This window comes from Eulemur rufifrons, chromosome 14 (genome assembly GCF_041146395.1).
Source record: "Eulemur rufifrons isolate Redbay chromosome 14, OSU_ERuf_1, whole genome shotgun sequence".
Classification (NCBI taxonomy): Eukaryota; Metazoa; Chordata; class Mammalia; order Primates; family Lemuridae; genus Eulemur; species Eulemur rufifrons.
The window spans coordinates 25,761,804-25,774,966 of NC_090996.1; the positions used below are offsets into that span (position 1 = coordinate 25,761,804).

Below are 13,163 nucleotides of genomic sequence, written 5' to 3' on the forward strand. Positions count from 1 at the left end.
GCAGCTCACTCCTGTAATCCCAGCGTTTTGGGAGGCCAAGGCAGGAGGATCACTCGTGGCCTGGAGTTTTGAGATCAGCCTGGGCAACATATGGAGACACCATCTCTACAAAAATTTTAAAAATTAGCTGGGCATGATGGAGTGTGTATATAGCCTCAGCTACTCAGGAGGCTGAAGCAGGAGGTGCTTAAGCTCAGGAGTTCGAGGCTGTAGTGAGCTACGATTGTAGCACTACACTCTAGCCTGGGTGAGAGTGAGACCCTATCTTAAAAAAAAAAAAAAATCCCAATTTTTACAAGAAGCCTTACAATTTCGATGGATGGAAATATACATCCCAAAAGGCAAGATTGGGATGTACATCTTATTGGCAGAGCCTAGGTGGTGGGTATACAGGTGCTCACTGGACAATTCTTTGTACCTTGCTGTGTACTTGAAAATTTTCATGGGAAAATGTTGAATAAAAACCACTAAAACCTAAGCAAACAATATCTATGAGCCAGACTGCTCTGCGGATGGCCAGCTCGGGCACTCTGGTCTGTAACATCAGCTTGAACTTCACTGCTCAGCTTCCAGCATTTGGGACCTTTCCTCTCCCCCTTCCGGAACCCCCATCCATTCCTTGGTCCCACTTTTTGCCATGCACTAGCAATGCCAGGCTTCCCAAGGTCCACCCGACTCACTCTTGCCCATCCCTGTGACAGGCCCAGATTAGCTCTTCATCAACCCTATCCCCTGCTCACCAAGTTGCTGACTACACTCCCACCAAACACACACAGACACCAGCTCAAATCCCCCTCCACTCTCCCAGGAAGCCTTCCCCAACCTGTGCAGCTCTTTCCCTCTTGGAAAGCTCTCCCTGTCACAACTATGATTATGCTTTAGGTCCCTAACTGCTTCATGGCAGTAGGTTTATCTTCCCAAAGAAGCTTCCAGAGGGCAACGAGTACTTCTCCTTTTATCATCCTGGGCACATATTGTATGGCTTTGGCCGTTTCCCTCAGTGACTCATCAAAATTTACATGGGAGATTAAAAAAAAAAAAAAGACACAGACATGCCAGGGCCCCACCCAGACTCATTAAGAAATGAAATCTCAGAGCAAGGGTACAGGGGTGGGGATGGGGGAGAGAGGGCCCAGGCCTGTCGGGTGTTTGTGATGCTGGCCGGGGGATCCTGCCTGGCAGCAGGGCTGAGCGCCAGTCTCTGGACACAGATCCTCTGATCATCTGCTGAGCCCTGGAGACTGTACAAAGAACACTGTCTTTACCCTGCTGAGCAGTGGTTCTCCAGATACCCGTCCATGTCTGCAGGTAGTTTTGGTTGTCACAGCCTTGGAGGGGAGGGGATGCTGTGGCACCCAGTGGGTGGAGGCCGGGGATGCTGCTAAACGTCCCACAATGCAGAGAATGATCAGCCCCTCACTACAGAGAATGATCCAGACCCAAATGTCAACACTGCCCAGGTTGAGAAGCCTGCTGTGGACCAGCACTGTGCAACAGAACTTTCCATAATGATACAACAGAAATGTTCTATAGCCTTTCTGTCCATTAATGACAACCCACTAGCACATGTCGCTCTCAGGCACTGGAGATGTGGCTAGTGTGATTGAGGAGTTAAATTTCAACCTTCACACGTAGCCAGGGGCTAGGACACTGGACAGCATAACTCTGGACCTTATAATGATCAGCAATTCTAGCAACACTCCATACTCTAGAAATGTCTCCCTGCCACGTGCCCTGTGAAATTGGTGTAGACAACCAAGAAAGAACGTGGCAACACACGTGTGACCTGCTTCTCGCTGAGCTCCACCCGTCAGGGCCACAAAGAGTTCAACAACCATATCTGCCCCCGAGGCCTGTGGGTGGGAGTGGGCCTGGGGCCTCAGCCTCTGGCCGCAGGCCTTCTCCTTCCAGGCACACACGCCACGTCCACGTCGGAAGCCTGTCTATACCTACGTGCATTTCCTCTCGGCCCTTACCTTGATGGTTTCTAGCTCCACACGCAGGCGGTTATTTTCCGACAGGAGGTCTCTGTTCCTGGTTTCAATTTGTTGCAGCTGCGTCTCCAATTCAGCTTCATATTCTCGGCTTCCCTCCTGGAATTCTCGGAGTTCCTCTTGTGTGTTCTCCGCCCTAGAGCAGAATTCCCAAACGTTAAAATAATAACGTATTGAGCACTTAACATGAGCTGGGCATTGTGCCATCAGACGTGGAACATGTCTTTATTCAACTGCCTTTGAGGCAGAAACTATCATTATTCCCATTTTACAGATGAGAAGATGCAGTTTAGACAAGATGAGTGACATGTCTAAAGGTCACACAAAGTCAGAAACAAGAACTTGGACCTGAACCTGGGTGTGCCTGACTCCAAAGCCAATTCCTTCACTAATTCATTATTCATTCATTCAACATACACTTTTGGAGCCCAACATGTAGTAAATACTGTGGATTTTGTATCCTCTGTGGATTTATTTATATTTCCAGAAAATGGAAATACCATAAATTGTTCACTTACCGCACCACCATAATCTGTCCCTGCCCTAGTCTAAACACCCTTCTCTGGCTTCTCAAGCCTTAAAATTCAAGGGAATTTTTTTTTTTTTTAATACCAAGTCTAAATTATCTTTAAGTCAAACTAAGCATAAAGAAACTAGGGGGAATGGAATAAGAAAATAAAAAGATACAACGCTGAACCAAACACACAGGCTCCCAGATACGAGCACTGAAACACTGGTTTCAAATTTTAAAATCTGCAACAATATGTTTTGCTAAGCACCGGAAAAGTTCCTTCCCCATACACAAAGAACGATCACATACAGCACCCAGGAACTGACACACTTATATTCTCAGGTTCTCCTTTCCAGAAAATAAAATGGAAAGTAGCACAGAAGAATGGCTAGGACCACAGGTTTGAATTCAAATTCCAGCTCTGCTACCGACTGTGTGACCTTCGGCAGGTTCCTTGGCTTCACCATGGCTCAGTTTCCTCATCCATAAAAATCTGTAAAATGGGGTGATAACCGTTTCTTCGTGGGGCAGTTCTGAAATCGTGTAAGTTAAGTCCCTCACAGTGCCTGGCACATAACAAGCCTGCAATAAGGTAACTGCTGCTATTCTTACTGCAAGAAAAAGCAGGGTGGACTTCTGAGGACTGACCTCTGCTTGTACGTCATCGCCAGGTCTTTCCAATAGTTAGCTTCTTCCTCCTCGGAGCCGAAAGTCTTTCCTGAGTCTTCCATCGTGAAAGCAGGGACGAGATCACTCTTCTTGTGGCATGGTGTCTAGGAGAGAAGGTTTTAAGATGATTACCCACGTCTGGTTGAATCGCTGATCTTTAAAGGAAAAAAAAAAAATCCTTGAACTTTATGCTGGATTAAATGATAAAATACTGCCAAAAGATGGAAACTAAACCCCAACAAAAGACAGCCCACCCACCTGTTATATTCCATGGGTTAGTATCAAGGCTTACGCACATCGCTCCACAAATACTGAGCACGTACTGTAGGACGCAGGGATCCAAATAAGATGTCTCCAAGACCCCAGCTTTCCTTCAGGGGGCCTCACAGTCTGGTGGGGAGGGGAATGTAAATTACATGTAAATTATTATAAGACTATGTGGTGAGTACAGCCAAGGAAATGTGCACAGGATACTGACACGCAATAAACTGCATATATTTGAATATACACTTCGGTATGTTTTGACATATGTGTGCACCTGTGAAACCATCAGCACAGTCAAGATAATCAACATTTCTACCAGTGCCCAGGATATTCAGGGAGTCCCAGACTCAACCTAAGAGTTAAGGAAGGCTTCCTGGGAGAGATGACGTGTGAGCAGCATGTGAAAGAACATGGAAGGACATGCAGGCATTGGCAGGAGGATAGAGGAGGAAGAGGATGCTGCACACAGGGGAAAGAGGAGACACAGCCAGGCTCGTAGGGGAGCTGGAGAAAGCCTGGTGGGCCTGTGCTGAAAGCTGAGGAGGGAGGAGGGAGGAGGAGGGAGGAGGGAGGAGGAGGGAGGGGAAGGGAAGGGAAGGGACAGGCTAAAACAGAGGGGCTAAACCACAGAGGGCTTTTATAACTTATTAAGAAACTATGGCGATGGGGGAGCCACTAGAGGATTTTGTTGTTTTGGGTTGTTGTTGTTGTTGTTGAGACAGGGTCTTGCTCTGTTGCCCAGACTGGAATGCAATGGCATTACCATAGCTCATTGCAACCTCGAACTCCTGAGCTCCAGCAATCCTTCTGCCTCAGGCTCCGCAGTAGCTGGGACTACAGGCATGTGCCACCATACCTAGCTGATTTTTCTATTTTTGGTAGAGACGGCGGCGGGGGGGGGGGGGGGGGGGGGGGTGTCTCGCTCTTGCTCAGGCTGGTCTCCAACTCCTGAGCTCAAGCAATCCTCCCACCTTGGCCTCCCAAAGTGCTAGCATTACAGGTATGAGCCACCACACCTGGCCCCACTAGAGAATTTTTGAGGCGAATAACACAATGGGCTCTTTATCCTGGTGGCCACAGACAGGCTGGGGAGGGACGAGGCCTCAGATGGGGAGCTGCTGCAGCAATCCAGTAAAGAAAGGGAGGTAGCCTGAGTCAGAAAGTGGGAAAGAAGATGGAGATGCAAGAAATGGACTCCAAAAGTATTTAGAAGATTCCCAGGATTTGGTGATTTATCATATCAAATAAATGTAACGGGGCGGGGGGGGGGAGGGCAGAGGAAGTGAGGTGAGGACATCTGCCGCTCTAGCTTAGGCCACAAGGTACCACCACCACCCCCCCACCCCCCCGTCCCCAGAGATAAAAAATACCAGAAGGAAAACTCTTGGGTGGGAGGGATGGGGGGAGATAACAAACCCAGTCTTGGACATGTGCAGTCTGACACATCTGTGAAACATCTAGATGCAACACTGGAGCTGAAACTCAGGGGTAAGTCTGGGCCAATGATATGAATTAAGGTCGTGCGTGTATAGTTGTTTCTTCCCTTTTTCTTGCGATGGAACCATTAGAAAATCCTGCGGGGACAGTGCATGGAACTCTGGGGATGCCAATGTTGGAAAGGTAGCCAGAGAAAGCAGTAATTGAAGGAGGCAGAGGAGAAACAAAGTGGGACAGACAAGAACCAAGAGCAGCGAGCTGAACTGGGAGTAGATGGTTTCAAGAGGAAAAAAAGGAACATTCCACAGTCACAAGGATGCAACAGAGAAGCTGGCAAGATAAGGACTGGAAACTATCCACCAGACTGAGCGAAATGTCGGTCACGAACAGATTCGACCCAGTGGAGGAGTAACCGGGAGGTAAGGTTGGAGACAGAATTTTGGAGAACTGTGTATGAGAATAGGACACAAACTGGCCAGTAGCTAGAGGGCGTGGGTGGGAAGGGTCTTGGCTCTCAGCACTTTCAGCAGTGGAGAGCAGAGGTTAGGGAAGCAAATTTCTATTAACAGTTGGGCTAATAGTTTGCAGACTCCCTGCTGATAATGCCTGTCTGAGGTAATGGTTTCATCTGTGTTTATTTGAGGCTCTGAACTTATCAAAGGGTCATTAGGAAACCTAATAAGATGTCTCTAAGGTTCCTTCCTTCCCTCAAGGGAGCTCACGGGCTGGTGTATGTCCTTGGGGACAAAAGAATGAACAAAACCCATTGCTTTGCACCAGCTATATATGTGGTTAAAAAATCATTGGGCTGAATATGGTAGTGTCAACAGAGACACCATCACCAACTTCTGGATTCCTGGTAGGAAATACACAATTATACCTATATTCAAGCACAGAACCTAGCGATTACTCTACATCTGTTAGTACCCATATCTGCATTTTCTCTCCCTCCTAATTTTTCTCCCTTCCCTAATTCAGAGAGAACATGCCACTTCCCCCACCCACCCCTCTGGGGAACAGTTTCTCTGAAAGCTTGATCCAGGCAGAGCAGCTGAATGTAGTAGACAGCTGTTGACTTGCAGGGTTTTTTTTTCCACCTCTACATTCATTCTTCCATCTTTCTGTGACAGCACCCCCATATCCCCTTGGGGGAACACTCTGCTCATCTCATGTGGGTCATACGGATTTGACATTCTCTTTTGCATCTGCCTAACCATGGCTCTAGCATCAGTGACTGACTCAGCGATGGGCCTTAACCCTCGATGAGCCAATGACAGGGATAAGCCTAAGCCATGCTGAGCCAACAAGTGTCCAGGTGTAGGCCTTTTGCACAGCTACCAGAAAAAGAAACTTTCTTTCCACTAGGGTTGGTTAAGGTGGTAAGAGGTAAGCTTAGAACTGCCAGGGGTCATCTTGCTATCATGAGGGGAGAGTCTGCCCAAGAATGAAGCCGACACAGAAGAAGGCAGGGCCAAGAGATGGTGTGCCCTGGTCCTTACAACATCGTTTGAACACCTGGAACCAGTCATACCCGATTTATGTTATAAGAAAGAATCAATTCCCTGTCTTGGTTATACCAGTTAGGGTTGGATTTCTGCCACGAGTCCTAATTAATGTATGGAATGGTCTTATTTGCTGAAAGGGAAAGGGTAGAGTGTGAATGACAGTAATTAACAAGGCAAGGAGTACGGCTAAACCTAGGTCTGGTACTCCATGCTCAAGCCATAAGCTCTGATGAGTTCAGATCACATCTAATATGCAGTCAACAAACCAATTCTATAGCATCAGGGACCCAGACCCCATGCACATATCAGTGAGCACTGTGTGGCCATTAAGACATTGGTGATCTTACTGAGGACGATTACAATTGCATGGCCTGGAAGGAAATCAAGTACAATAGAGTAAGGAATTGAGGAATTAGGAACAGCAAATGTGGACTGACTTTTCTTGCAGTTTGGAAAAAGATCATGTACAAGAGCCAATGTGATCAGTTCCCTACCTAGGTCTCTAAACCTTTCCTACCCTCCCCACCACCTCTCACTCACTCATGCCCCAGCCACACTGCTTTCTTTCTCTTTCTGGAACACACCAAACCTGCCTCTGCCCCAGGGCCTTTGCCCTTGTTCTCATGGTCTGGAATATGTTTTTTCCTTAGATCTCTGCCCAGGAGGTATCCTTCTTCTTGCCATTCAGATCTCAGCTGAGATGTTCTCCCCAAAGGGACATAATTTGAATACACCACTTAGTACCCTTTCTAGCTTTCATTATCGTATTAACCCCCACTTTGTTCTATCTTCCCCACTAGAATGTCAGTATCTCAGTATGGGGATTTTCTCTGGTCTTGCTTTTTTACCCCCACTGCCTAGAACAGTGCTTGGCATATAAGAAGAATTCAGTGAATGAAGACAGAGAAAGAGATTGATCACTAGCTGGAATGGGATGTGAGGTCAAGGAAAGGCAAGAAGCAAGGGCCTGTGGGAAGAAAAGGATCCTCTAAAGGCTAGTTTACCCATCTGTAAATCCCTAAGCAGCTCATCAGAGGCTAGGCCAGGTGGCTCACACCTGCAATCCCAGCACTTTGGGCAGTGAAGGCAGGAAGATCACATGAGGCCAGAAGGTCAAAACCAGCATGAGCAACACAGCGAGACTCTGATTCAGCAAAAAAGAGAAAAAATTAGCCGGACATGGTGATGTGTGCCTGTAATCCCAACTGCTCGGAAGGCTAAGGCAGGAGGATTGCTTGAGCCCAGGAATTCAAGAATGCAATGAACTATGATTAACAAGAAAAAAAGCTGCTTTTCTTTCTTCTTTTTTTTATCAGAAAGAACTGATGGGCAAACCTAACTCTCCCCATCACCTGAGTGATGTTAATGGGAAGCGTTTGGAGGAAAGGATGCCACGTTAGAAACTACCCCCAACCCCAGGTTTATGGGCTAAGAGTATCTGATATAGTTATCAGATTTAATAACCCTCATCCTGCACACTTTTGACAGGTAAGTTTTAGAAAAGAGTTTTTAAAAATTATCTCGGCCAGTGAGGCTTAAAAGTTAATTCTCAGGAAAGAAGTGAATCTGGGATATTTTTAGGTGCATCCATTGTGGTGGAGGATCTAATTACAGGTAGCCTGATGGGAATGATCTGGTTTGGGACCTCAGGAGACTGAAGAGAAACTAGGCAGAGACCTGCACTTATGTCACAGCCTGCACCACCTTTTACTCCAACTAAAGGACAAAAAACCCAAGAATTGCATTTCAACCAAAAACCCTTACATTTTAAAAGCAATCCTTAGGGAAGAGGGAAAAACATGCTAGAGGCAAAGAAGGAAGAAGTAACAGCTGCACTTCACTTTGTTATGAAACAGCAATCTTAGACATATAAGATTTTTCCTTTGCCATTTGAAAATGCCTCTGAAAGTTCTTTCACACTACTCTCTGCAGCAGAGAGGAGGCAAGATGACTTACAAAGTTTCCCTTATTCCAGCATTATGTACTGAATTTTACTATCACCTGCTATTTGCTGTGTGCTAGGCACTTAATAAACCTTTTCAAACATTACCCTGTTTAAGCCGTTCAACTGTAAGAGGCGGCTAGGCAAGGCAATCATTCTGTTTCTTAGAAGCTGAAGCAGAAACACCACATGCCCTGGCCATCTCTAAATATGCGAGTGTGTGGCAGAGGAGAACAAAACCTAAGTGCAGGCAAGGGGTCTATGAATTCAAGTTCAAGGTTTCCCAGGAGTTGCAAACAGACTTCCTGGAGGTCAGACTCACCGGTTTCATTTGGCCCACACAGTCTTTCAAAAGGCACTGTAATTGGCAGGTGTTTCAGTACACAGTCTTGTAGCTGCTCTTAAAAGTGGATACTGCATGCACTTATTTCACCTGTGTGCCACTAACTTGTGTTCTCAATACACCATCATGGCCTAGCAGTTCTGTGGGCAAATCTGATGGGAGCCTCAAATACATATGCTACAGCATGCAAGGAAGAACTGGAATCCAGCTGTACAAAAAGTATCTATTTTGCACAACCTAGATGTACGCATGCCTCCTAGAAAAATGTTTCCCCATGTTTTTCTTTTTTGGATGTTTTACATGATTCAACCTAACAGGAAAGTCTGAAAATACACTTTAGACATACACCTCTGATTTCAAAACAATAGGGGGAAAAAAAAACCCACAAAGTAATCTCTTTCAGCTTCCTTCTAAGTGAAGAAAGCCAACACAGCTAGTCTGGAGCAATACACAGGTATAAACCACCGGGAATCAACACTCTCCACCCCAACTCCATATCCTTCCCAATCAAAACAAATGGAAGACCTGGAAGGAAAGGGAAGGAAGAAAAAGAAGTTGCCAAATGTCAGCACATGCTCCAACAGCTAGGACGCAGCCTTTGCATTTTGCAGAAGTGACATCATTGGGGCAGAACAGTCAAGAGTCAGCAAGCCTGGCTTCTGTCTTTGTGCTTTCAAAGTCTATAATGATCTACCTAGAAAAACACTTAGGCATGCCAAGACTTATGCTCAAGGATGTACATCATCATTCACTAATGTGGAAAACTGGAGAAACCTAAATGTCAACAGAGGACTGATTGGAAAACTATGCAGTTGTTAAGAAGAATCATATGTCTATGGAATGTTAAGGAAGGGTGCCATTATTGTTTATTTCCCTCTCTCCGCATATAGGAAAATCTAGAAGGATGTACCAGAATGGGGGTAAAGCAAACACCGAGAAGCGTATTTGTGCCTGACTTCTTTACAGTACACTTTTTTATTTTTTTACGGTAAGCACAGGTTTTGAAATTTTAAAAACTTTAAACTTGGACAAAAAAGTAAAACCGCTATTGTTCCAGGATAACTTTATTCTACTAAACCAAGATGCCAGGAAAAGAATTTTTCCTACCATAGTTTCCCCATCTCTCCTCCATCCTTTTTCAAACATTTCTTGAACACCTACTAAGTGCTAGGCACTGCTGGGAGCAGCAGACCAAAAATGCACCTACACCCATCGTACGGGCTGCAGCATAAACTTTCTGCACACAGGCAGGCTCACAATTAGGAAATTATCTTGTGCGGAAAAGGAGTGCTATCTCTCTGGGCTCACACAGTCCAAGGCAAAAGCACACACTTCGGAAACAAAAACAACATCCTAACCTAACCGAATAAGCCAAGTTAAGAAACTATTATCCAAAATGAGATAAAATACATGAATCAGAGGCCCGTGAAACTTCAGGGGCATAGATCACCTTCATCTAATCCTACAGAAAAGACACAATAAGAGCAAAAGACTTAAGTTTCAAAACTGGTCCAATACCAATGTAGTGATGGAGGCAGCGGTGGTCAGGTAACAACAGGCACTAGGAGTAGCTGGGATCCAATTACTCTTCAAAGCACCCTGCCAGTGTCCTAAAATGCCATCCTATCCTAGAATACACTGAAAACAAAACTACCGTAAAAATGACAAACCTCAGCCCAGCACGCGCAGAAAAGCCTTTTCTTTAGAAAGGAAGTTAAAAGGGGCCTCAGGCTAAAAGTAGAAAGAAAGAGGCACAACCTGGTACCGACGCCGGACAAAGAAATCAGGGAAGCTCAGGCCCCCCAGGAGGCAGAGAACTTGAGATGACACGGAGAAGATAAAGTGGCTTCCCAAAAAGCGGGGTCAAGGTGATGGCGGGGGTTTGCCAGGACCCCAGAGAGGCAGGTGAGAGCCCAGCCAACATTCAAGCCGTAGAATAAGCGTTTTCATCTTTTATCCAGTCCTTCCCCCAAAGTGCTGTGAGGAGAAATCTGACCCGTCCTGCAGCAGAGATGTGAGGAAAGCAGCGAGGAGACAGCTCCCAACACGTTCCCGGAGGGAGGGAGAGGTTTCTGGAAAGCGGCCCGCGGGGTGGGGAAGTGGGCGTGCAGGGGGGGAAGAGCTGGAGGCGAAGGAATGAGGGCGACAAGGGACGTGGACGCAGGGGAGGGGGTGCCGGGATGGAGGAGCAGAAAAGAGAGCCAGGGAAGAAACGAGGGGCTTTGGAGGAGGGAGGGAATGCGGAGGAGGAAGAGGACGCAGCCCGGCCGCGGGGTTTGAGGACGAGGCGGCAGAAAGCCCGAGGACGTCCAGCAGGGCGGAGGGGCGGCGGGCTGGGAGAGGCGAGCGCAGGAAGAGGAACAAAGTTGGCACCGGCGGGAAGCGGGCGCGAGGGACGCAAGGGTGGCGAGGCGCAAAGTTAGAAAGGAGGCTCCAGGGAAGCGGGGTTTTCGAGCCCAGCGACACGGGACCGGCGGGGGACCGGGAGTCCCGGCGGCCGGGCAGCGACGCGCAAGCCAAGGGCGCTGCAGGGCGGCGGCCCAGGGTCCGGTGAGCGGGGGCGGGCGCCGGGGCGAGGCAGAGGAGTCTCCCGGCGGTGGCGACGGTCCCCGGGCAGCCCTCAGCCGCGGCCCGGCGTAGCCCCACACTTACCCGGCTCCGGCGGCGAGGACTAGGCTGAGGCGCGGCCGCGGCCCTCCGGCCCCCGCCCGCGCCCCAGCTGGCGGCCGGCAACGCCCATTGGCTGCCGCGCCACGGGACCGCGTCCGCCTCGGCCAATCAGCGCCGAGCAGCGTCGTTTGGAAACTTTTTTCCCAGGCCGGGCGCGGCGTGGCCACGCGGCGGTGGCTCCGGGCTGGGGCTGGGCTGGGAGGTTCCCGCTGCTGGGCCGGGGCCGGCGGGCCGGCCTTGGAGATGCGCAGGCCGCTCCCTGGACACCCTGGAAACGGGCTTGGGCTAAGCGGGCCACAGACTTCAGGAAAATAAAAAGTAAAATAACTTCAGATGTTAAGTGCTATGACTAAAGCAAGTTCGCGTGGTAGAAAGGAGCTGGGGAAGGGTCACTTCTGACAGAATGGCCAGAGAAAGCCACTCTTAAGGAGGTGACCATGAAGCTGAGCCCCAGATGATAACCACAGGAAAGCACGTTTATTGTGCCCATTTTAAAGATGAGAAAACAAAGGTTCAGGAAGTTAAATGAGTTGCACAAGGTCTTAAAATTAAGCACTAAGCTACAGGTGAAGAGATCTTAGCTACTCTGAAGTCTTCCACACCGCTCATAGCCTCCCTGTTATGGTTAGCCTCGCCTTTCTCTAATTTTACTTTGTTTTTACTCCTTGCTAATTTCTTTAAAAAGCTCAAATACACAACCCCACCACCTACATCAACAAGGTTAAGGAAAGTACCAAAATGTCTTTCAGGAAACTTCCATTCTAGTCCCAAACACTAATAAATCATTTGCATCCTGCTTTACTCGGCCAGATGCTTTCACCCTCAGAATTTTATTTGACCCTCACCACTCTGTGAGGGTTCTAGGCAGGATGCAGTCACCTCAGCTTACAGATAAACTAAAGCACAAACTGATGAAGTATTGGTCCTGCCTAAATGGCATTGATCAAGTCATTTAAACTAGTTGGCTCTCAGTTTCCCAAATTTTCAGCAGGGAAAAGCAGGGGAGGCATTGAAATAATAATCACTAAAGTCTTATTCAAGAACAAAATTTAGGGAAATAGGTTTGTCATTGGGTAAAACCTTTAAAATGTAAAGAAATTTTGGTGAACTTTAAAACGTTTTCCTCGCTCTCTTTTTTTATTTGATTTGTTTTCTTTATCTTTGGGATATGACTGAGCAGAGAGCTCAATTTCTCTTCATTAGGTCCTTCCATCATAATTTATTAATTCAAAACACTAAACGTAACATAGGCAGAAGAGAAGTTTCTGGGGAGAAACTCCTTTAGTAGCAGCTTGCTTAGTTGAGCTGAATCAAATGAAAGGCAGCTACTTAAATAGCTCAAATATAAATCTTTGTTCTGGTTTCATAAATGTGAAGATTACAATTTGGATAAAGAAAAAACTGAAAGTTCCTTACGCTCTCTGATAAAAGAGTTTTCCCAGCAAAGAAATAGGAATACAATTAACAGAGGCTATAGCAGTTAAGAAAATATATCTTCTTAAGAGAAAATTGAAGCACTCTTTCACAAATATCAAATTGTACTTTGATTCATAATTGTCTCCTTCTAAGGGCTGGTGTACTTTGCTTAGGCTAGTATAGTATAGAAAGCAATAAAATTGTATTTCTTTTAAAAATATTTGTAATTTAGACTTTTATTAGACTTCCACTTAGTATGACTGGTTCTTTTTTAATCATTGCGTTTACCTGTTGAGACTAGGCACAGCTCTGCACTTGAAAGAATGCCAAGCAAAGTCAGACAAAATGTGTCTGCTCTTTTGTGTTTTGTGACTAAAAACTTTTTTAAAAAAGCAATTAAAATCCACACTTA

At 46.8% G+C, this 13,163-nt stretch overlaps 1 protein-coding gene across 1 annotated transcript in view; it reads right to left on the reverse strand.

The window, feature by feature from the left end:
* Nucleotides 1-11,362, reverse strand: part of NDE1 (nudE neurodevelopment protein 1) — a 28,667-nt gene extending 17,305 nt beyond the window's left edge. Inside the window, exons 1-3 of the mRNA XM_069486071.1 lie at nucleotides 11,318-11,362; nucleotides 3,154-3,278; nucleotides 1,977-2,130 (exon numbers count right to left, since the gene is read on the reverse strand). Of these exons, the coding sequence (XP_069342172.1) occupies nucleotides 1,977-2,130; nucleotides 3,154-3,236 (237 nt within the window). The 5' untranslated portion in view covers nucleotides 3,237-3,278; nucleotides 11,318-11,362. The remainder of the gene's footprint in view (nucleotides 1-1,976; nucleotides 2,131-3,153; nucleotides 3,279-11,317) is intronic.
* Between the last annotated feature and the right edge of the window lie 1,801 nt (nucleotides 11,363-13,163).